This window comes from Leopardus geoffroyi, chromosome E1 (assembly GCF_018350155.1).
Source record: "Leopardus geoffroyi isolate Oge1 chromosome E1, O.geoffroyi_Oge1_pat1.0, whole genome shotgun sequence".
Taxonomy (NCBI): Eukaryota; Metazoa; Chordata; class Mammalia; order Carnivora; family Felidae; genus Leopardus; species Leopardus geoffroyi.
In genome coordinates, this window is record NC_059330.1 from 59,279,808 (window position 1) to 59,302,188 (window position 22,381).

The 22,381-nt window shown below is 57.2% G+C and overlaps 1 protein-coding gene across 5 annotated transcripts in view; it reads left to right on the forward strand.

Moving 5' to 3' along the window:
- Positions 1-20,027, forward strand: part of RNF213 (ring finger protein 213) — a 104,589-nt gene extending 84,562 nt beyond the window's left edge. For all 5 annotated transcript variants that reach the window (XM_045489805.1, XM_045489802.1, XM_045489806.1 and 2 more), the window contains 20 exons: positions 130-320; positions 1,002-1,124; positions 1,860-1,970; positions 2,515-2,757; positions 3,041-3,122; positions 4,442-4,476; positions 5,568-5,662; positions 7,223-7,382; positions 8,105-8,285; positions 9,015-9,106; positions 9,714-9,971; positions 11,321-11,453; positions 11,759-11,842; positions 12,175-12,355; positions 12,562-12,763; positions 13,757-13,834; positions 14,376-14,570; positions 14,973-15,062; positions 15,150-15,328; positions 18,051-20,027. In XM_045489805.1, the coding sequence (XP_045345761.1) occupies positions 130-320; positions 1,002-1,124; positions 1,860-1,970; positions 2,515-2,757; positions 3,041-3,122; positions 4,442-4,476; positions 5,568-5,662; positions 7,223-7,382; positions 8,105-8,285; positions 9,015-9,106; positions 9,714-9,971; positions 11,321-11,453; positions 11,759-11,842; positions 12,175-12,355; positions 12,562-12,763; positions 13,757-13,834; positions 14,376-14,570; positions 14,973-15,062; positions 15,150-15,328; positions 18,051-18,204 (2,867 nt within the window). In that variant the 3' untranslated portion in view covers positions 18,205-20,027. The remainder of the gene's footprint in view (positions 1-129; positions 321-1,001; positions 1,125-1,859; positions 1,971-2,514; positions 2,758-3,040; positions 3,123-4,441; positions 4,477-5,567; positions 5,663-7,222; positions 7,383-8,104; positions 8,286-9,014; positions 9,107-9,713; positions 9,972-11,320; positions 11,454-11,758; positions 11,843-12,174; positions 12,356-12,561; positions 12,764-13,756; positions 13,835-14,375; positions 14,571-14,972; positions 15,063-15,149; positions 15,329-18,050) is intronic.
- Positions 20,028-22,381: the final 2,354 nt, after the last annotated feature.

Here is a 22,381-nt window from a genome sequence, read left to right on the forward strand (position 1 = left end):
CGGTCATCACACTGTGAGTTCCGGACGCCGGGGCCCGTGCTGTTCGCGCCTGGCTCCGGGTCCCGGACGAGTGAGCGGTGCGGACAGCGGGCCGCCGGGCCCTCACGCCTGTCTCGTTGTGCTCTGCAGAGGCGGCCGAGGACAAGCAGCGCTACCTTCAGCAGGTGGAACGCTTCTGCAGGCAGGTCGAGAACGACTGGTACCGGGTGTACCTGGTGCGGAAACTCGCCAGCGAGCGGGGGATCGAGTTCGTGCAGCGCCTCTCCAGGCCGGGCCACCCGGCGCGGTGGGTGTTTCCCCAGGCGGTCTTAGCGCAGCAGGTGAGTGGCGCGGCCTCCCGTCCTGGCCTCGTCCCCCACCCCCGCCGGTCCAGCCTGGTCCCCGGTGCCTCCCTGCAGCCAACCTGCCCAGGCTCGTGGTGGCGTTTAGGCGGCCTGCCCTGGGGGACAGGTGGGCGCGTGCGCTTCTGGTTTGTCACCTCCCTGCACAAAAAGCTTATTTGGGCCTCGCCTTTGATCCGGCGTGACGTGGGCAACGCAAAAGAACGAACGTGTGGCTTGTGCTCTTGCAAATGAATAGTGATCAGCTAGCAAAAGAGGTCCTTTCTCTCCCGCGCGGGCAGGGACGGGAGGCAGGAGAAAGAGGGTAGAAAAGCTGTAGCAGTTTTGGCTCCGGGGCCCGTTCCCGGGCTGACAGAAGTGGCACTCGGCATGCTGGCTTTCCGTGTTACCTCCGCTGGGAGCCTGGCACGGGCATCCTTACGGCACTGTTGTCTGTGCTCCCAGCGGGGACAGAACACAACGACACGGTCAGAGCTGCCTCTCCCTCCCCAGTCCTGCACCCACTTCCCCCTCCACTGCACGAGGAGGCGGCCTGTCCCAGCACAGCAGGGGACCGGACCTCTAACCATCGCCCGGGTCCTCTACCTGTCAGGGCGGTTCTTTGCTGACCGTGTCCCCCCACGCCCCCACCGTGATGAACCCGTGTCCCTGGCCTTCCAGGAGGATCACTCAAGCCAGATGGACCGGTACCTGGTGCACGGTGACAAATACAAGTCCCTTCGTGACGCGGTGGGCAAAGCCGTCCTCGAGTGCAAGCCCCTGGCTGTTGCGGCTGCTGTGAAGGTAGGACGGCCCCTCCCCCACTGCTTCCCTTGGTACCAAACGGCGCCCCGGAGCCGAGTCGTGTGTCCACGGCCCCCGCGCGCCCGGCCGAAACAGGAGGATGTTAGTAACCGCGTCAGGGGACAGATTTGCTTGACCTCGCTGACCCGCCCGGTCGGGGCCATCAGCAGCCCCTATGTGACAGCACACGTTACTTCCTGTGAGACCCTGCTGAAACATCACTTCCTCTGAGGTCACCCTGATGGGAGGTGGCGGGCAGAACTGGGGACGACGCTCCTACCTGGGCACGGTCGTGATCCCGCCGGTGCTGACGTGGGCGCTCATTTCCTTAACGAGGCAGGGAGTTCCTGGAGTCACCTTCCAGCGGTTCTGGTCTCGCTTCCTCTCGGAGGCCCCGTGTACCCTGGGACTGTGCCGGGAGGCGAGGAAGTAAATACACAGCCTCGCTCTGCTCGGTGGGGGCGGTTTCCAGGAATGGCGGGGTGCTCAGAAGGAGAACAGCGGTGCTCTCTCTTACGCGGGTGCCAAGCGGTCTGATAAACGCACTGAGCTGCCTGGCGGAATGTCTATGAGCCGGGCGGCCTCAGAGTCCTTGGCCAGGGGCCGCCCTCGAGGTGCAGCGGGTGGCGGGCGTCCAGGTCTCGGGAAAGGCTGTCCCGCCTCCCCCCGGTTTAAGGCCAGAGTCAGCAGTCGGACGTGTGTAACCGAGCCTCACCGGCGTCCTCGCCTCTTCAGGTCTCCAGGAACCCCGGCCCTCAGCAGGCGGCCCACTTACTGTTAGCGCTTTTCAGAGAGGTCGCCACTTTGTACAGACTCCCTGATGCAAATCTCCATCCTAAGCCAGAGGTGAGTGTCCACACTCGGGACGGTGCTCACGGTCTCAAAGCCCAGAGGGACTTTCTTGAATAGAAGTAAAAACCACAAGGGCGCCCGGGTGGCTCGGTTTGTTGAGCGTCCACCTTTGGCTCACGTCACGATCTCACAGCTCGCGAGTTCAGCCCCGCGTTGGGCTCTGTGCCGCCAGCTCGGAGCCTGGAGCTGCTTCGGATTCTGTGCCTCCCTCTCTCTCTCTCTGCCCCTCCTCTGCTCACGCTCCGTCTCTGTCTCTCAAAAATAAATACTTGAAAAAAAAAAAAAAGGAAGAAGAGCCAAAAATATAAGATACTGTTTACAAAGCAGAACATCAGAGTTAGCCCTGGGATGTGTGGTGCTGTGTCTGAAGATGAAAATTCTCTCATCTGGATAATCTCCCCTCAAACGGTGACAATCAACCGTAGTTTCCTTCCTACTCGATACGTGTCTGGATCGAAGTATGTGGCTAGCTTAAGGAGCCAATGTTAGCCTTCACGTCATCGTCTTTGATATATTTTTCAACATGTTTTCTCGCCAGCAACGTGAGGCTCTCAACAGCTTCATCGAGGAGAGCGAGGTCCTTTCTCATCGGGATATCAAACTTTTCGCAACCTCCCTCGTGGCCGACACTCTGCCCTTGCTGAGCACGGGTGTCCGGGACAGCAGCCTCGAAGGCACGGTGGCAGAATTGGCCGTCCACGTGGCCATCCTCCTCCTGTGCGGACACAGCGAAGTCTTGGAACCCCTGAGGAATCTGGCCTTCTCCCCGGCCACTATGGCGGTAAGCCCGGGGACTGGTTGTCACCACAGGACCGAGGCCGTCCCTGGGCACCCGTAGAACCCGTGGTCGTCCTGCGGTCTCCTCTCTGCCTCTGTCTCACTTGACGCCTGAGCCCCCAGCGATGGCGAAGACCTTGCCCTGTGTCATCGCGCAGGGAGCCCTGTTCTGTTTTCCCCGGTGGATAGCGTTGAAGCGGGCTGCAGAGGCCGCTTCCCAGCCCCAGGCGGTGGCAGCCGGCCGCGCGCCCACGTTCCTGAAGCTTCTCTGCTCTCTTGGCTTTTAGAGCGCTTTTCTTCCAACGATGCCGGAAGACTTGCTGGCTCAGGCTCAGAACTGGAAGGGTCTGGAAGGCGTGCACTGGTACAGTAAGTGTCAGTCCCCGCGATGTGACCCGGGGCCCACGCGCTTTGTGCCCGAAGGTCCCAGACACCTGGCCGGTTCCGCCATCGGTGCTTGCGCAGAGCGCGGCGCCTGCTGGCCGCGGGCGGGGCGCGTCAGCCCCTTCCTGGGCCCCCGGGGGAGGGCGCGCTGGGCACACTCTTCTCTCCCTGGGACGTGAGCCACACCAGAGGCCCGGGCAAGGGTCGGCTCACGCCACGGCCCAGGTTCCGACCCAAAGAGAGTTCTTTTTTAAACACAGAAGCGGGAGCCCAAACGATGGCATCTGTACTTTGTGTAAACTTTGCTGTTGCCCGAGTAAATCATCCTTTTGTTTAATTAATTAATTAATTTATTAATTAATTTATTTATTTATGTTTGAGAGAGAGAGAGTGAGCTGCGGAGGAGCAGAGAGAGAGGGAGAGAGAGAATCTTTTTTTTTTTTTTAATTTTTTTTTAACATTTATTTATTATCGAGAGACACAGAGACACAGAGTGTGAGTAGGGGAGGGGTAGAGAGAGGGGGAGACACAGAATCCGAAGCAGGCTCCAGGCTCTGAGCTGTGAGCGCAAAGCCCGACGCGGGGCCCGAACCCACAAACCACGAGATCATGACCTGAGCCAACACCAAGAGTACGTCAAGAGTCGGACGCTTAACTGACTGAGCCACCCAGGCGCCCTGAGAGAGAGAGAGAGAGAGAGAGAGAGAGAGAGAGAGAGAGAGAATCTTAAGCAGACCCCATGCTTAGCACGGAGCCCAGCGTGGGGCTCAATCCCACAACCCTGGGATCCTGACCTGAGCTAAAATCACCAGTCGGACACTCAACCCCTACCGAGCCACCCAGCCGCCCCTATTTATTATTCTAAACAGACACAGCCAGGACTTGCCCAGCCCCTACCCTTTTTTTTTAAGTTTATTTTTTTATTTTTTAGTAATCTTCCCAACGTGGGACTCGAACCCACGATCCTGAGATCAAGAGTCCCGCACTCTTCCCACACTTGAGCCAGCCAGGCATCCCCTGAGCAAAGAATCCTTTTAAACTGGGTTTAAAAAGTTGTTACGAAACACACTCCTCAGAAACAGGGAAGTTGAAAGAGAAAGGAAGGGTGGCTCCCAGGGTAGCCCCTGGCACGAGCCCGTGCAGGGAGCTTCTCTGCGTGTCAGATCAGGCCCACGCGTGTTTTCACTGACGTGCTCTGCATCCTGCTGTGGCTGCGCCAGAGAGGAGAGCGTTGGCCTTCTCTCTTAACCTCGGGTCATGGGGTGGAAACTCAGCAGCCAACGTGTGTCCTGTTCTTTCAACAGTGTGTCCCAACGGCCACCCCTGCTCTGTGGGAGAGGTGAGTCGTGGTGTGCGGGGAGGGGGGCGGGGCCCAAAATGTCTGTTCCTGCAGATCTGAGGCTGGAGCGGCGGGTGTGGAGGAAAAGGTTGATGAGGGTCTTGACCTCTAGGAGAGCGCAGACCCTTTCGAAGGCTGTTGAAGGCGACCAAAGGGCGCTGCGGGTCTCTGCACGTAACCCTCTACTGGGGGGCTGTGCTGGGCCCTGTGGGATGTGCTCGGGTGCGGAGCAGTGTTCCTGGCTTCGAGTCACCAGATGCCAGCAGCACCCGTGTCCCCAGCGTGACAACCAAAAGTGTCTCCAGACGTTGCCAAAGTCCCTGTGGGAGGCAAGACTGCTGCTGGCCGTCCTTCCCGGCCACTGCCACACGGGATGCGTGACACGTGTCTTTCTGTAACGGAAGGTGTTGGCTGGTCCGTAGTCTGGACTACCAGCCCAGGGAGGAGATGTGGTCTAGATACCGAGGGACAGGAAGAAGACCCCCCGGGATTATAAGCCCCGGGGGAGAGGGCTGCGTGCGCCCCGTCTCTGCATCCCGCGGCACCAGGCTGTTGAGTTGAACAAGTAAACGAGAGACCTACAAGAGAAAACCCGTCCTTCCCGGGACCGCTCTCGGCTCCAACGTTCCGCGCTCTGGGGCTTGAGGCTGGTCTGGCTGCGATTCGCAGTATCAGGAGCACACAGTCTGGTTTGGAAAAAAATGAGGTGGTGGAAGGAGCGAACCATGTGTTTTGTTTTTCTTTTTAAATAAAAAAAGTCCCAACAGAGTTGGGGAACTGGGTTTGGAGGCCGCGGCGGTGTTGCCGGCGCGAGATGACAGGGCCCGGGCGTGGGCAGTCGGGGCAGCAGGGAGGAGCCGTGAGCGCGTATCAGTCTGTCCTGCTCAAAGCCCCCGTGTCCTGGCACACACCACGTTTGCACGGAGCACGCGCCCCGGGCCCCACGGCTCCGGCAGCCCCCCGCACGTGCCTGCCGTCCAGCGCGGTCCTCGGCCTCCCGCGTGGGCGTGCTCTCACGCGCACGGTTGGCGCGTGCGCCTGCAGCGACAGTCGTCCACAACTGAGCGTGGCCCCGTCTGTGTGTGTCCTAGTGTGGCCGGCCGATGGAACAGAGCCGCTGTGTGGACTGCGGGGCTGTAATTGGCGGGATTAACCACAGACCTGAGGACGGGTTTCTTGCTGTCACGTAAGTAAGACGGCATTCGTTTCAAAGCGATCCAACTACGGGTTCTGGAGCCTGATTCTATTCCAGCGGGTAACTTAATACTGAATACGGTATTAATAACTTGTGTATTTGGGCCTGTCGGATCTCAATGCCAAGGTCCCTGTGGTCATGGAACAGTGCGGTGTCGGATCTGTCACTGGCTGACTGGCCTTTTTTTTTTTTTTTTTTTTTTTTTTTTAATGTTTATAATTAGAGAGAGAGCAGGGGAGGGGCAGAGAGAGGGAGACACAGAATCCAAAACAGGCTCCAGGCTCCGAGTGGTCAGCACAGAACCTGACATGGGGCTCGAACCCACAAACCGCGAGATCATGACCTGAGCCGAAGTCAGACGCTCAATCGACTGAGCTGCCCAGGCGCCCCTTAAGTTTCTGGGGTTTTTTGCAGAAATTTTGGTCTTTCGAAGATTTTATTTATTTTATCTTTTGAAAAGTGTATTTCTTTATTTTGAGGGAGACAGAGACAGCATGAGAGGGGGAGGAGCAGAGAGAGAATCCCAAGCAGGCTCTGAGCTGCCAGCACAGAGTCCAATGCGGGGCTCGGACATACGAACCGCGAGATCATGACCTGAGCCGAAGTCAGACGCTCAACTGACTGAGCCCCCCAGGCGCCCCTGACTGGCCTCTTCTCTGTAAATAAGGCCACACGTGGATACATACTTGCAATAACACCTGTTATTCAGATGTCTTCCGTTCGGGCCTGGGGCGTGGCCCCTGTACAGATATGCTTGCCATACGCAAGTGACCTGGTTCAGAGCGACAGTTAAATCTGCGAAGCCACAGAGTGGGCATTTTTCTATCTGAGCCCACGCCGTCTCACTTGGAGACTCTCAGCTGCCACCACTATTTGTGGGACGTGAAGGAGACAGAGTCCGTCTTATCAAACAGTCCTAGGCTGGTGTCCTGATCCCAGCCTTCTCCCGAGAGGAGTGTGGCTCTCCGTGCTCCCCCAGAGGGCAGCTGGGGCCCCTCCGTGGTCATCACATTTTCGTTAGTCTGCTGCCATTAGAGTTTAAAATATCCTCACCTGTTATCGCCACACACCGTCGGAACGCCCCAGAATCTCCGGTATTTTTGCAGCTGTCTGTCCGGCTGTGCCTCCCACCTGGGTGCGACACGAAATTCTTTGCCGGGCCTTCCGTCCCATTTCTGATTTAGGGAAAATGAGATCGGGGTGCACATGCCCCCGAGGTCGACGTCACCTGTCCCTAGCCTGCCTACCCCCCCCTTCAGTGGAAGGAGCAGATGCAGACCCCTGTCTGGACACGCGGCTCGGGGGCAGCACAGGTGGCCGCTCGGGTCAGCCGCCTCACGCTGAGAATGCCGCGGGCTGCCGGTCAGACGGGAAGGTGAGGCTGGAAGGGGGACGCCCCGAGGCGAGTGGTCCCGGCGACGAGTACCACGGCAGCATTCTCTTCCAAATGCGAACCTCGTCTGCCCGGCCCGAGACTCCGAGGTGTGCGCCTGGGGCCGAGGAGAGATGACCGTCTTCAGTCTCTGCCCTGTCTTCTCTCGTCCCCTCCAGAGACCACGCAGACAGAACGCAGACTGGCCACGTGCTGGGAGTTGCGCTGGGCAGACGCGAGACGGTGGTGTCCGACCGACAACTGGCCCCCGCGGTCTTCCTGCTCCTACGACTGCTCACCCACCTGGCCATGCTCCTGGGGGCGGCCCAGAGTCCTGAGGTACAGCCCGCAAGCCTCGCGTTCGGTCGCGAATTTGCAACGACCCGCGAGTCGTTTTGTCCAAAAAGTGCTGGCCACCTCCTGCGGGTCAGGAGTACGTATTTGTCGCCAAATCCACAAAGTAGCGTAAGGTTCACACCCCCCTCGTTTCCCCGCTGGCGGGGGGCCCTACCCATCAGGTTCCGTAAAATCCATTTTCTTTGTTTTTAATTTTTTGAGTGTTTGTTTATTTTTGAGAGAGAGACAGAGCATGAGCAGGGGAGGGGCAGAGACAGAGGGAGACACAGAATCCGAAACGGGCTCCAGGCTCCGAGCCATCAGTACAGAGCCCAACGCGGGGCTCGAACTCACGGACCACGAGACCGTGACCTGAGCCAAGTCGGACGCTTAACCGGCTGAGCCACCCAGGCGCCCCAACGTGCAGTGTAGCTTTAATGAGCTAGGGATGAGGCTGTTCCCACGTGCTTGCACATGTGACCATACGAACGTGTGCCCTAACGCGTGAGGGACACAGCGTGTTTTCAACGAGCTGAGAGCAGGGCCGCGTGGGCCCGAGGTCACGCTGACGATGTCACAGGGTCACTTTCGCCGCCCCGCCGCCTCTGTGCACGCGGTGCTTCCGCCCCTCCCCAGCGCCCTCTGACTCGGCACCGGCCGTCCTTCCTGGGGGCGTGTGCCAGGCCCGCCGGCTCCCTGCAGACAAGATCTCGTGTCCCTCGCAGGCTGTGATAAACATCATCAAGCCTCCAGTGAGGGACCCCAGAGGGTTTCTGCAGCAGCACATCCGGCAGGACCTGGAGCAGTTGACGAGGACGCTGGGCAGGAGCGCCGACGAGGCCATCAACGCCGTGCACCTCGTCCTGCGCAGCCTCCTGGGAAGGCAGCGCCACCCCTCCGGCCAGAGTGAGCTCGAGGGGCGAGGGGGGGGCTGGTCACTCCTCACGACGCCGGGGCGGATAAGGGAAGCAGGGAGGGGTGTGGGGACGAGCGGAGGGAAGGGCGGCTCTTGTCTTTGCACTCCCCCCCCCCCCCCCCCCCCCCACCGCCCCGGGTCAGCACGTGAGCACAGAGGCGTCACATGTGTGCGCGCGTGCGGGGAGGCCGTGCGTCATCCAGGGCGGGCGGGGCATCTGAGTCCCCACCGTCCAGAGACCAGTGTCTGCTCCTCTGTTGGGACTTGTCCTCTTTGGACCCCTGGCCTGTGTGGCCCCTTCTGCTTTTGCTATAAGGACACGCAGTCCGGGGGTTACCTGCCCGTGTTCCCGTGTCCACAGTTGGTCCCGTGGAAAAGGGGGCTACAGACCACTGTGGTCACTGAGCCAATGTTCCCACTTTAAAGACTGAAACCCGTGGAAAGGGAAGGTCTTCAAGGTGACGTAGCAGAATGGCCATTTCTGAGTGGCGGCGTTGAGAGTCACTTTATTTTCTGTCTGTTTCTATCTTCACCACGATCCTGGGCTTGGTGGGAGCAGCAGGGACCATTTGAAACACTCAGGTTAATTTAGCAAGAAGTGCCCCGCATCCTCCCTCGTCCCCCTGCTGGAAGGGAGTGTGACTTTGGTCTCGCCTTTAGTCAGTGTTTACGTAGCTGCTGTGGTTTCTTTTCCTCGGGTAACGTGTGTTTCCTTGTAGGAATTTTCAATTTCGATGCGAGGCTGTCGTCCAGAGAGTTCCGAAACGGCTGGGAGAAGGCCATGCAGACACTCATTCTCCCTGAGCTGGAGGTACGCGGCCCTGGCGGCCGGCTGGGAGCCCACGGGTGGGTGTCCTGGGAGCGTCCTGGGCACTTGGGCTGTGCGTCGTCCCTCGCGCAAGGGCTGTGGGGCCGCTGGCGGAACCCCAGGCACAGGTGTGGACCACCGGCCAGTCTCCCCTTGTGCTGTCCCCGTCCCTCCGTCCCGGAGGCCGGGCTGGCCGGTTGAGGAATTACTGTGAGTCCAGGAGGGGTAGGTGGCTTTCTGTCCGCTACTTTTAATAGTGAGAACAGCAGGCAGGGAGACAGACTCGCGTGTAGATGCCCAGCAAAAATGCACGGACGGTCATGGATTCACCGCTCCTCTCAGATGAGAACGCTACTGGGAGTAAATACACCCAGAGGGAGATAAAAGCCACCAAGTAAAAGGATGGGGATACAGTTCAGGTCTCTGGGTCTCTCATCTGGGGAGACACGAGCCCACGGGCAAGGAACCTGAAAATCGTCGTGAAAGAGAACTCGGTCGCTCGCTAAACCGGGGAGGGCGGACGCCCTACCTTGCCCGCTGGTGGAGCCCCCGTGTCGCGGTCTGCGTGAGCGGCCTCACCTCCACAACCCTGCGCTGCTCTCGCACCCAGCATCAGCACCTGGAGAAAGCACTGCTGACCGTCACCACCCAGATCAGCCAGGACGAGCGGATCAGCTCCAACCCCGTGGCCAGAATCGTGTACGGTGACCCCGGGGCCTTCCTGCCTCACCTGCCCCAGAAGAGCGTGGCCCACTGCTCTAAGATGTGGGCCTGCAGGAGGAGGGTCACGGTTGAGTATCTGCAGCACGTCGTGGAGCAGAATTCCGGCAAAGACACAGTGCCCATCCTCCGGAAGTTCCTGCAGAAGGTAAGGCCGCCCCTGAGTGACCACCTGCCCGTGTCCCTGCGGACGCGAAGGCCTGGCTGTCACTCAGTCACACGGGGCATGTAACCGACTACCTCGGTGCTCTGCCTTTTTTTTTTTTTTTTTTTTTTTTAATGTTTATTTTATCTTTGAGAGAAGAGACACAGAGCGTGAGCGGGGGAGGGACAGAGAGAGAGGGAGAGGGAGACACAGAATCCGAAGCAGGCTCCAGGCTCTGAGCTGTCAGCACAGAGCCGGACGCGGGGCTCAAACCCATGAACCGGGAGATCAGGACCTGGGCCGAAGTCGGGCGCCTAACTGACTGAGCCCCCCGGGTGCCCCAGGGCTCTGCTTTCTTGCTGGACCACCTGTGGCAGGAGACTCCAGGGGAGGGTAGGTTCCTCATGCACGTCAGGCCGTGAGGCAGTTTGAAGCATAAAGTCACAGAGGAAATACACCGGTCCGAGTTGGCAGGAATCAGGAATCCGTAAAGAACGGGAGAGCCAGGATGGTATCTCCCCGGGTCACTCAGCAAGAAGGAGCAGAACTCAGGTCATCCCGGGGGGTGCCCGTCCACCATCCTGGCCCCGGTGCCGGGAGCGCTTGGCCATCAGTGAGGGTCTGTGGAAAGAAAAGGCTTTTTCGTTGGGAACACGTAACCAGAATGAAACCAACAGACAAAAAAAGTCTGCTGTGTCCCAGACTCGGCCTCAGAAGGAAGAAAGGTGTTGGGGGTGGGGGGAAGGGAGCAGTGAAGTGTCTCGTCGGGCCGAGACCGGAAACAGGCCCCATTTGAGCCTCGTGCCCCCTGAAACTTCGCCTTCTGTGGTAGCATCTGTCTCCCCCTCCCCGCCGTGTACCAGTGTTGGCTTTCGGGACAAGTGCGACGACTGTCGGTCAGTGGGAGGGCAAGAGCCCAAGCAGGGAGGGTCTCCTGGGGCTCCCGACGACACCCGGGAGCAATGCCAGGTGCTGGCACCTAAATCCGCAGCCTCTGCTCTTGGCAGATTCCTGCACAGCCAGCCCGTCGCCGGGGCCCAGGAGGCCGGTTTCTTTGCCGAGTGTTCGGCAGACACGTGTGACGTGTCAGCCCCGTGACGGCAGGGACCGTGTCCTGCTGGCGTCTGTCTCCGTCCCTAGCGTGCAGGGTGTCCTGCTGGCAGGCGGTAGGCACTTGTGAAAGACGGAGACGGCCTTTTCCTGTTCCCGAGGAGCCCGGGGGGGCGCCACGTAAAATGGCGCCTCGACCGGCTCCGATGCAAACCCAGGTCCTGAGCCAGCCCCGGAGCCCGTGTCCCCAGGAACGTGGGACAGGTGAACTCACGTGCGGCCTGGCGGTCTTCCCTCGGCAGGAGGCAGAGCTGAGGCTGGTGAAATCACTGCCTGAGATCTTGGCCCTGCAGAGGGATCTAGTGAAACAGTTCCAGAACGTTTCGGAAGCTGACTACCAGTCCATCCGAGCTTTTATCAGCAGTCACCACGAAGGTACGTCTCCGCTCCAGGAGGAGATCAGCGCCAGCTGTGTTTGGGGGTTCGCAGAGACCGCTGCAGCCAGCCCGGGGCTCGGGGCCTCTGTCCCCTCAGCCTTCAGTGCGAAGTAACGGGTGCTGTGAATCCCAAAAGCCCAAAAGAGGCTTGGCTGCGGCTGAAACTCGGCGTCCGCACTCACACACGCTGGTGAGGCCAGAGACGCAAAGCCGGGCCCTTCCCAAAGAGCGCGCGACGATGTCGGTCGGACCCGACTGGGTAGGGGTTTTCACGGGGCCCTTAGAAGGTGTTTTGTCGGACAGATGGGTTGAAGCAGTTACTCCGCAAGAGAATCCGTATCTTTCTGTCGACGTGGAACAAGCTGAGGATGTCACTGCAGACCAGTGGTAGGTGCCACGCTCCCTGTCTCCCGCCTGACCCTGGTCCGTGAGTCTCTGGGCACAGGTGTCGGGGGCAAGCGAACTAACATGCCACGAGAAAAGTAACCCGTGGGTCATCTCGGATCTGTGGATGTGGACTCAGGAAGGAGCGGAGATCGTTTGAAACCGGTGGGCGCGTGAGGGCGGTGGGGGGGTCCGAGCGCGCCGAGCGTCCCCGGCTCCAGCTTGTCCCCACTTGGGAAGCGCCCGCGGGCTTGGGCGCCGGCCCGGAGGTGGCGGGAGCGGCGGCGCGGAGGTGAGCGGAGGCCTCTCTGCTGAGGGCTCCCCGTCCTCCCAAGGTGAAATCAAGCTGCCCGAAGAATACTGCGATGCCGACCTGGACGAGGACACCGACTTCGAGGTCATTCTGCCGCGTCGCCGGGGCCGGGGCCTCTGCTCCACCGCCTTAGTCAGCTATTTGATCAGGCTGCACAACGAAATGGTCTACGCGGTGGGAGAGTTCTCCGGAGAAAACAACGGGTGAGCGCACGGCCGGCCGCGGGAGCCGTGTCTGAGATGGGGGTCGCGGGGCCGCGGGGGCCGCGGGGGCCGCGGGGGCGGGCACACTTCCCTGCCTCGGCTGGGTGCACGGGCCCGGGCAGCGCGCTCGCCCGCCGGGACGGAGGGCGGGAGCCGGGAGCCCGCTCCGGGTGGGTCCCCGAGCGCCACGTCTGTGTGTCCCTCAGCTACACGGTCGATGCCTCCGAGGTCACGGACCTGCACGTCATCAGTTACGAAGTCGAGCGGGACCTCGTGCCCCTGATGCTCTCCAACTGCCAGTACAGGGTGGAGCAGGGCCAGGAGACCCTGCAGGAGTTCGACCTGGAGAAGATCCAGCGCCAGGTCACCAGCCGCTTCCTCCAGGGCAAACCCAGGCTCACGCTCAAGGTGCGGCTGCCCCCCCCCCCCGCCCCCCCGCGGGACCTGTCGGGCCGGCACGTCTGTTTTGTGAAAGTTGGCCTTGCATCCCAGCTGTTTCTGAGCGAGACGGGCACAGGGATGACCGTCCAGCCGTGCGGTCCCCCCAGAGGCCAGAACCTGGGTCCCCTCCGTACCTCTGGGCCTCTTCGGGTCCCCGTGGACGTGCTGGATTTCTCTGTGTCGTTAACGGCATCGCCACGGCCCCTGGCGGCCACCCGCTCCTTCACGCTCCACACACAGCCTGTCACCCGACACCACGGCCCCTGTGTAACTGCCACGGGCCCACTGCTGCCTGCCTTCCGAGTCTTAAGGCCGCATTCCCGAACCACATCTGGCCCACGTCGCTCCCTGGTGACGGCCCTGAGGCCGACTGGTGTCCCGGTGCGCGTGGGGTAACGCCCTCACTGCTTGTCGCCGCCCTTCTCCAGCCGGTTGATTCACACACCGAGCCGCCCTCGCTCCCTGAACACACTGTGCACCTACACATCTCTGTCCTTTCACCTGGGCTGTTCTTGTCCCTGCCGGGTCCAGCCGGGGACACTGGTTCCGTGTGTGTGCTCCCTCACTGCCAGCGGCGAAGCCCTGACCTGTTGCACCCAGGGCTGTCTTAACTCGCTCTGCTGTCCCGTTGTCTGTGCCCCGTAGTGCTTGGGGGAGGACAGGAACGGGAGGTCCCCGTGTACCTGCTCCCCCCAGTGGCCGGCAAGCCTCTAGCATTCTGCGTGTCGGCACCCGCTTGGCCGTCGAGGCGAGGCCGGGTCCCTTGCCGTGTCACTGTTTCTGTAGACCGTGGGTCAGACACAGACCTCACACGGCCGCCAAGAGCGGCACACTCTGCCCGGCGACATGCCGAGGAGCACGGGCCTGCCGTCGCGTCACCGCTCAGGAATAGAGTTGTCGTCGGACAGAAACCTCCGCGGTGGATTCCATCTCCAAAGGCTGTTTTCTTTGTCAATTCAGGGAATCCCCACTCTGGTGCACAGACGTGACTGGAACTATGAGCATCTCTTTGCGGACATCAAGAGCAAAATGCCGCAGGTGATCACAGCACGCCGCCCCGCTCGCACGGTGCTTTTACCCGGTGGTGGTGGCTTCCTCTTGGGGAGGACCGCTCAGCCTTGCTGGGAGCACCGCCAGGTTTCAGCGGCCTCCCTGCATTCCCTGAGCCCACTGTTCTTTCCAGAAGGCCAGCAGGGCAGCAAATCAGCAAGAGTTCTCTTGTTGAAACCTGGTGGTAGTTTCTTAGTCATGATGTCAGACCACGCGTGCTGATGCAAAAGGTCCAGAGAACTTATCTATTCCCGCTCTTTGGACTTGTGGTGTGGGTGTGTGAGTGTGTGTGAGCACGCGTGGGGCCGTGCGAATATCCTCACAAGGTTGCTTGGAGGACTGTGAGTTCACGTCAGTTTCTGTAAAGTGTCTGGGGCACTGCTGCCCCAGAATCACCGAGCATTAACTGTCATTATTGGTAGGTCTCTCACCGTAAGGCCTTGGCCGTGAAGTAGGTAAGCCCACTTGCCGGGTATGAGGCACAAGAAACCCCCAGCCACGGACCCCTGTCCCGCCTTTGATTTCCTAGAAACCCCTCCACAACGCGGCCATCAGCGCCATCTGCGGACAGCTGCAGTCCTACAGTGATGCCTGTGAGGCCCTGTCGCTCATAGAAGTCACTTTGGGGTTCCTGAGCACGGCTGGCGGCAACCCCAACATGTCTTTGAACGTGTACGTCCAGGACGTGCTGCGCATGGGCGAGCAGACAGCGCTGGTTCTGAAGGTGGGTCTTGCTTGGGGCTCCGCTGCAGCCTCATCCACGCTGCCCTCCCCACTGCCTGCCGGGATTTGCGCCTCGAAGGGAGTCCCCACCTGGGCGACCTCCGGAAAGGGCAGGAGGTGAGAGTGGCATGTCAAGGCGAGGCCCAGCGCGACAGCCACCCTCTCGCCATGGGAAGGGGCTCTGAGATATGGCGGGGGAGGGGTGGCGCTTTGGAGGTGAGGCCAGCGGCTGGTGCACAGTTATGGGAAGAGAGGAGCCCGGGGCAAAAGTGCAGCCATGCCCGCCTGTCCCCTCCCGGCCCCGCCTCCGGCTTGGGGAGCCTGTCCCCGCCCAGCCCCGCCTCCTGCCCTGGAGCCTGGCCCTCCCGGCCCCGCCTCCCGCTCAGGAGCCCGTCGCTTTCAGGCCTTACACCGATGCCAGCTGAAGCACACGATCGCACTGTGGCAGCTCCTGTCGGCCCACCGGTCGGAACAGCTGCTCCGTCTGCGCAAGGTGGGTGCAGCCCCACCCCGCTGGGCTGGGGGCCGCCCTCTGTCCTCCCAGCCAGCCTCTTGCGGCCTCCCTTCTTCTCTATTCTAGGAGCCCTTCAGGGAAATCAGTGCCAGGTACAAAGTTGGTCTCAGCCCAGACAATGCCAAGTGTCTTCGCACTTTCCTGAACCAGACTGACCTCGACTCCTTCCTCCTGGAGCTTCATGAAATGATGATCCTGAAACTGAAGAGCCCCCAGGCCGAGGGCAGCTTCAACCCAGAGTGGAGGTACGGGTTCGCTCGCGGGGGGGACCTGCACACACGGGGTGCCCTGTGGTCTTTCCCGTGACCTTCTGCAGACGTGGAAGGAGCTCCCGTCTGACCTCTGAAGCCCGTGCCCTGCTGTTTTAACCTTTCCAGGCCCCCAGCAGATTGGCCCTTTGGCTTTGATCTCTGCTGGGTTTTTATTTATTTTTTTTTCTTTTAATGTTTAATTATTTCTGAGAGAGGAGAGAGAGCAGAGGAGGTAAAGAGAGAGAAAGGGATGGGGGATGCAAAGCGGGCTCCAGAGAACCTACCAACCACAAGATCACAACCTGAGCCACAGTCAGATGCTTAACCGACTGAGCCACACAGGCACCCCTGCTGGGCTTTTAAAAATAATTTACTGAAGTCATATATTCTGGTTGTGACAAGTGTACTTATGGCAGGGATGTGCATTTTATTTTCAAATTTTTTTTGTTGAAATACAATATACGGTGTTATATTTGTTTCCGGTTTGCAATATAGTCATTGAACAATTTTATACATTACTCAGTGCTCATCATGGGAAGTAGACCCAATCTCCTTCACCTGTTTCACCCATTCCCCACCCACCTGCCCCCTGGTAATGGTCAGTTAGTTCTCTATAGTTAAGAGTCTGTTTCTCGGTTTGCCTTTCTTTTCTTCCCTTTGCTTATTTGTTTTGTTTCTTAAATTCTACATTTGAGTGAAATCATGGTATTTTCTTTCTCTGACTTATTTCACTTATAATTATACTATCTAGCTCCACTCATGTCATTGCAAATGGCTAGATCTCAATCTTTTTTATGGCTAATATTCCAGTGCGTGCATACATGGGGGTGTATATACCACATCTTCTTTATCCATTCAGCAGTTGATGGACATTTGGGCTCTTTCCATAGCTTGGTTGTTGTTGATAATGCTGCTATAAACATTGGGGTTCATGTACCCCTTTGAATCTATATTTTTGTATCCTTTGGATAAATAATAGTACTAAATAGTAACAAATAATTGCTGGATCGTAGGGTAGTCCCATTTTTAATTTTTTTGAGGAAACTCCAGGCTGTTTTCCACAATGACTGCACTATTTTTCATTCCCACCAACAATGCGTGATGGTTCCTTTTTCTCCAAAAACCATAAAATTCCTAGGAGAAAACACTGGCAGTAGTTTCTCAATGTCAGCTGTAGAAATATTTTTCTAGCAACGTCTGCTCAGGCAAAGGGAACAAAACCAAAAATAAATTCTTTGGACCACACCAAAATAAGAAGCTTTTGCACGGTGAAGGAAATCATCAACGAAACCAAAAAGCAACCCTACCAAATGGGAGACAAGGGACATACCTTATAAAGGATTAGTACCCAAAATACATAAAGAACTTCTACAATTCCACACCAAAGAGGGAGGAGAGGGAGAGAGATGTGCATTTTAAATTTGATATAAAAAGTCACACCGATGTATAGTGTATGAGAATACCCAACCTCGGATATTACCCATCTTTTACATTTTTGCCAACCTAATGGCCAAAAATAGGTGTCTTGTTTTCACTCGTATTTTCCTATTTAATAGTGAAATTGCAAATTTCCTACTCATCTGCCATTTTTGTGTCTTTCTCTAGATTATCTCTTGGTATCTTTTAGGTTTCTTTTGGGCTATTTATCTTTTTCATAATCTTAAAAGATTTAAGATTAGGGGCACCTGGGTGGCTCAGTCAGTTGAGCGTCCGTCTTCGGCTCAGGTCATGATCTCACGGTTTGTGGGTTCGAGCCCCACGTTGGGTTCTGTGCTGACAGCTTGGAGCCTGGAGCCTGCTCTGGATTCTGTGTCTCCCTCTCTCTGCCCCTCTCCCATTTGTGCACACGCACTCCCTCTCACCCTCTCTCTCTCAAAAATAAACGTTAAATTTAAAAATATATATTTAAGATTAACCTTTAATTGTTACAGAACCTCTGCCTCAGTCTTCAATTTCAGAAAGCCAAATCTGACAGATTTTTTTCTATAAAGACTAGAAAAACACACCAGAAGGGTCTTCCTTATCCCAAGGTTACAAAGCCCTCTGCCACATTCTCTTCTTGTGCTTTTATAGTCTTAGGTTGTCCATCTGCTTTGTTAACCAGTTTATGTTTTATGTATGATGTGAGGTAGGGATTTGCCAGTCCTATTTTCCTAAATAGATACTCCATTCCCACTTTTCCTCGCCAGCACACGTCATCGGTGCTGTTTTCTTCCATGACACCGTCTGGCGTATGCCTGCATACGTTTATATTCCTTGAACACATTCAACAAGTCTTTCCTACCTGGGAATTTTAGTACAGAGAACAAAAGATCCCTTTCCTGGAGAATTTACCATCCTTGTTAATATAAAACATGAAATGGAATATAATCTTATTTTGAATGGCAAGGCTTTGTGTTTATGGAGCAGATCACATTACCAGAGTGCTTAAGGGGACGTGACCTGGCCATTAATTATCAAGGTCAGGTCTGTTCTGTGGTGTTTGTATACTTTAGTGTGGGAGGCAGCAGGCATGTCCTGGAGCCCTTGAACCCCGGCTTCTAGTCCCCGTTCTGTAACTCAACTTCAGGATGGCACCCCCCCGCCCCCGCAGCATTTCTGGTCTCCACAAGCACTTTGGTTCTATTGACTTGGAAATAGCAACGGCCACTGATGGCATCTTTGCGTTAAATGGGAGAGTGCTTAACCTTCTATCTCTTGTCCCTTGGTTTTTCAGCCTGAGAGACACTCTAGTAAGTTACATGGAAACTAAAGAGGGTGAAATTCCTCCGGAACTGGAATTTCAGTTCCCAGAGGAGATACTGCTGTGCAGCTGTGTCCCCGTGTGGAGAATGGCCGCTGAACTGAAGCGAGGTCGGCAGGTGAGGTAGAGTGCTCTGCTCCTGACGGGGGACAGCGGGCTCTTCCCTCGTCTGTCACCAGCCGCCGCCTGGGCCAGGGCGTACGAGGGCGGCTGCTGGCGTGGCTCGGAACTCAAGATCCCCGGGTGCCGTGCCGCAGACAGCTGCGAGAACCACACTGTTCCAGGAACACGTGCACATTCCACATCGTTCCCATCGGATTATGGATACTTCCCGGTGGGAGGTGAGAACTGGAGACCCCGGGAAGCTGGGACAGATCACCTTTCGGTTGCCCGGGGTGCCAAGCAGGTGCTTCTCAGCTTCCTGGAACAGGAGCCATCTGTGCCTTCGGCTCGCCGGCTGGAGTACAGCACACGCCCACCCCGGCCCTTCTCACTGCAGGATGAGAAGGAGGGGAGACGGGGTTATTGACTTTGCTGTTTTCTAAATTGTTCTGCACTCACAGAGGAGAATCCAGCTTGATCCTTTCTTCTGTTCCCTCTGAGTCTGAGTATTGTGCAAATATTTGTAGGTTTCCAGAAAGGTCTGCAAAAGTGCCAGACCCTTTTTTGTGTCCTCCCAAACACAAGTCAGGGCATTCAGTGCCTTGAGGCCAAACCTCCGAGACCTCACCCGGCCCCCACGGAGAGTCACTGCTGAGCTTCAAGAGCCAAAAAGCTTTCACTGTGGAGAGCGCGGGGCCAAGTCGGGGGTACTTTTCGGGTGTTCCTTCCTCTTTTACACAGTGAAGAGACTGGAGTGATGGCCACATTTGCTTCTATTTCCAGAGGTTTTAAATTCCAAATGAAACTTGGTCAATACAAACTTGGATCAAAGGCATGGTTGCAGCATCTTTTTGGGAACTTTTAAACTGTCCGGGATCGTGCGAAATAAACGCGTCCTCCCTCTGAATCTATCTGGTCCTTCCTCCGAATCTCCACCAAGGCATAAAAAACAGACTCAGAGAGAATATAGAACCAGCTAAGTTTCTGCAAAAGGAAAAAAAAGAGAATAGTCAACTCGATCTGATGTGCCACGTTTCTTCCTGTGAGGGAAGCGTCTCTTTTGCACAGTCTCCTTGGATACTGGTGGCCTCTGGACTGACGCCTGCTCCCAGGTGGCTGGGCACCCATCGGCACTGAGATGACCACTGTTTACAAGTCAGAGGCGACTGCTGTTTACGAGTCAGAGGCGAGTGTCTTCGATATACATTCTGAGTGAGTTAACGACGCGGGCAGCTTGAGATTGCGGAAACAAAACGCTGCCGGGACCACCGAACACGCAGCAGCCACAGTGGAGGGAGCCGCAGAGGGAACCGTCCTCCGTGCTCCTCAGAGTGTCTGATGAAGGGGAGCACGGTGGCCCGGGCCCCCTCAGTAATTGATCTGATACAACACCCCCTTGAACTTAGTAACCCGTGATTGTTGTATCGTTCTAGACTATGCAAAGGTACCCCCCCAGCCCCCCTAACGGGTTGAGGTGCGGCAGGGAGGGCGCCTGTTCAGCTCGTCGACTTGCGCTGGGAATCCCTTTGATTCCTCCAAGCTGGGACGGAGCTGGTGTGGCCCGCCAGGTGCTGCTCTGGTCCCTCACTGTGCCACACCTTAGCAGTGGGAGTTAGGGGTCAATATCTTGCTGTGAATCTTTTTTTGGGGCTGGGAATTTTTCCCCCCACTTTTAATGAAGGGTTTTTTAACTAAGATATTTTGTTTCGTGTGCTATACCTTCAAAGCCTTAATGGTCGTATCTAGATGATCTTGTTTATACAGAGATACACTGGCCTAGCACAAGCAAATGTCAATTTTATTATACTTGTCATACCTGTTTTAATAAACTTGAGTTTTGCTGCTAAAGAAGCCTTCTCTCTGAGGGTAGAGCTTCAGTTTATGGCAAGTAGACATCAACTCAGCCATGGGGAATGGTTTTGGGGTGTGTGTGTGTGGGGGGGGGGAAATGTAGACGCATCCATGTAGTGGAAGGTTCTGGACAGAAGACGTACACCCCAGTGTAGAAAGTGAGAGGTTGGGGCACCTGGGTGGCTCAGCCGGTTAAGCGTCCGACTTCAGTTCAGGTCACGATCTCGCGGTCCGTGGGTTCGAGCCCCGCGTCGGGCTCTGGGCGGATGGCTCAGAGCCTGGAGCCTGTTTCCGATTCTGTGTCTCCCTCTCTCCCTGCCCCTCCCCCGTTCATGCTCTGTCTCTCTCTGTCCCAAAAATAAATAAACGTTGAAAAAAAAAATTAAAAAAAAAAAAAAAGAAAGTGAGAGGTAAACCTTTCCTCGGGACAAAACGATAGCCAAGCGGGGGACCCACAGCTGGCCATCCCTGCCCGGTCTCCAGACTCCAAGCCAGAAGCTTCCACCTCGGCCTCAGAGGGCGAGTCCCCCATTCCCCGCCTGAAATGCCTTCGCCGGAAGACGGCAGCGCCGCAGCTAACCTTGTCGGAGAGCCCCCTGTTCGCAGAGCGGGGTTGCGAGACGGGCAAACCTTTCCTCTGCAGAAGGAAAGACGGGGCAACAAGGGATAAACTATGAGCTTCCAGCGGCCCACTTACATTTGAGCGGGAAAATCCCACTTTAGGGGGAAACTGCATTTTCTCTTCCAAATGGAGAGGCTCCTCCAGGAGAGAAACGGGGGGCTTCTAGAGGAGGCCTCGCCCCTGCCGTCAGACTCGTCTTCCGGCAGCTTCTGTTCCGGGCCCCTGGCCGATCCTCCCCCTCCTCCTCCCGGTTCCCATCTCCGTTCACATCCATTCCTTTGCACATTTCCCAAATGCACCCCTCCTGCTTCCCGCCCAGGCAGAAACGGCACTATGTCTCCTCTTTGTTTCTTTTTAATGTTTACTTTTTTTTTTTTTTCAACGTTTATTTATTTTTGGGACAGAGAGAGACAGAGCATGAACGGGGGAGGGGCAGAGAGAGAGGGAGACACAGAATCGGAAACAGGCTCCAGGCTCTGAGCCATCAGCCCAGAGCCCGATGCGGGGCTCGAACTCACGGACCGGACCACGAGATCGTGACCTGGCTGAAGTCGGACGCTTAACCGACTGCGCCACCCAGGCGCCCCTTTAATGTTTACTTTTGAGAGAGAGAGCACGGGCGCCACATGAGTGCGCAGGGGAGGGGCAGAGAGAGGGAGACGGAATCCCAGGCAGGCTCCATGCCGACAGCAGAGGCTGTCAACAGCGAACGCAGGGCTTGAACTCACAAACTGAGATCGTGACCTGATCCGAAACCGGACGCTCGACCGACTGAGCCACTCAGGCGCCCTGCTGTCTCCTCTTTAAGACCTTACCGTGTGTGTAAATTAGCCACTTTTTGTCACGGGCTGCGGGATTCCATCACTTGCTCACGGAGGCAGCCGTGAGCTATGTCGGTTGTTCCCAGAGCCAGGCGATGCTAACCTAGACACGAACTTCCAGCGATAAGCATTCGCCGTGAAGACGGTGCCGGCAAAGGCAATGCTAGGGTTGGTAGCGCTGCCCAAGTCTGGGCACGCACGCGGGCCCTGGCACATCTCTGACTTAACAGCCACGCGCTAAGTGAGAAGTTGCTGTATCGGCAGGGCCTGGAGAGCGACTGGATGGGGCTGAGGGAGAAAACCTGAGGCCCCGAGCTGGGTGACCATCCGTCCAAGCCATGCCTAGCATTCACATCGCTTCCTGCCTTTCTTCCAGTCCCTTCTTAGTCACTAATTAAACTTATGCACAAGCATTCATGGCTCCCATTTCCAACTGGAAAACCAGCACCAGGAATGCACAGATGCTGAGCATTTCACACATCATCAGGGTACTGGGGACAGCAGGGCCCTGCTTCCTTCTGAGGAGGAAGGATCTGGGGGGACCACTGAGGCAAGAGCAGAGAAATGGAGGAAGGGCCCTAGCCGGAGCCCATGCAAGCTGCCCCGGGACCTTGCACATCCTATACAGGCCTGCCTTCAACCTCGCCCCTTCCTCCACACCCATCCCGATTAGGAGGGTGCCCCAGGCCCTAGCATCCCCCTGGTTGCCACTGCCCGCACCCCCAAGCACAGCAGAGCCTCAGCCCAGAGCAACTTTGGCCCCAGCTCCACAGGCCCACGAGTGGCCCCCAGTTACCCAAGCCAAGGGCCTCCTCATCCTCACCGCCCTGTACCATGACAAGGCCGACACCATACATCCCAGATGGCCCCCAGTCCCATGTGCCAGTTCCAGGGCCTTGCACAAGCCC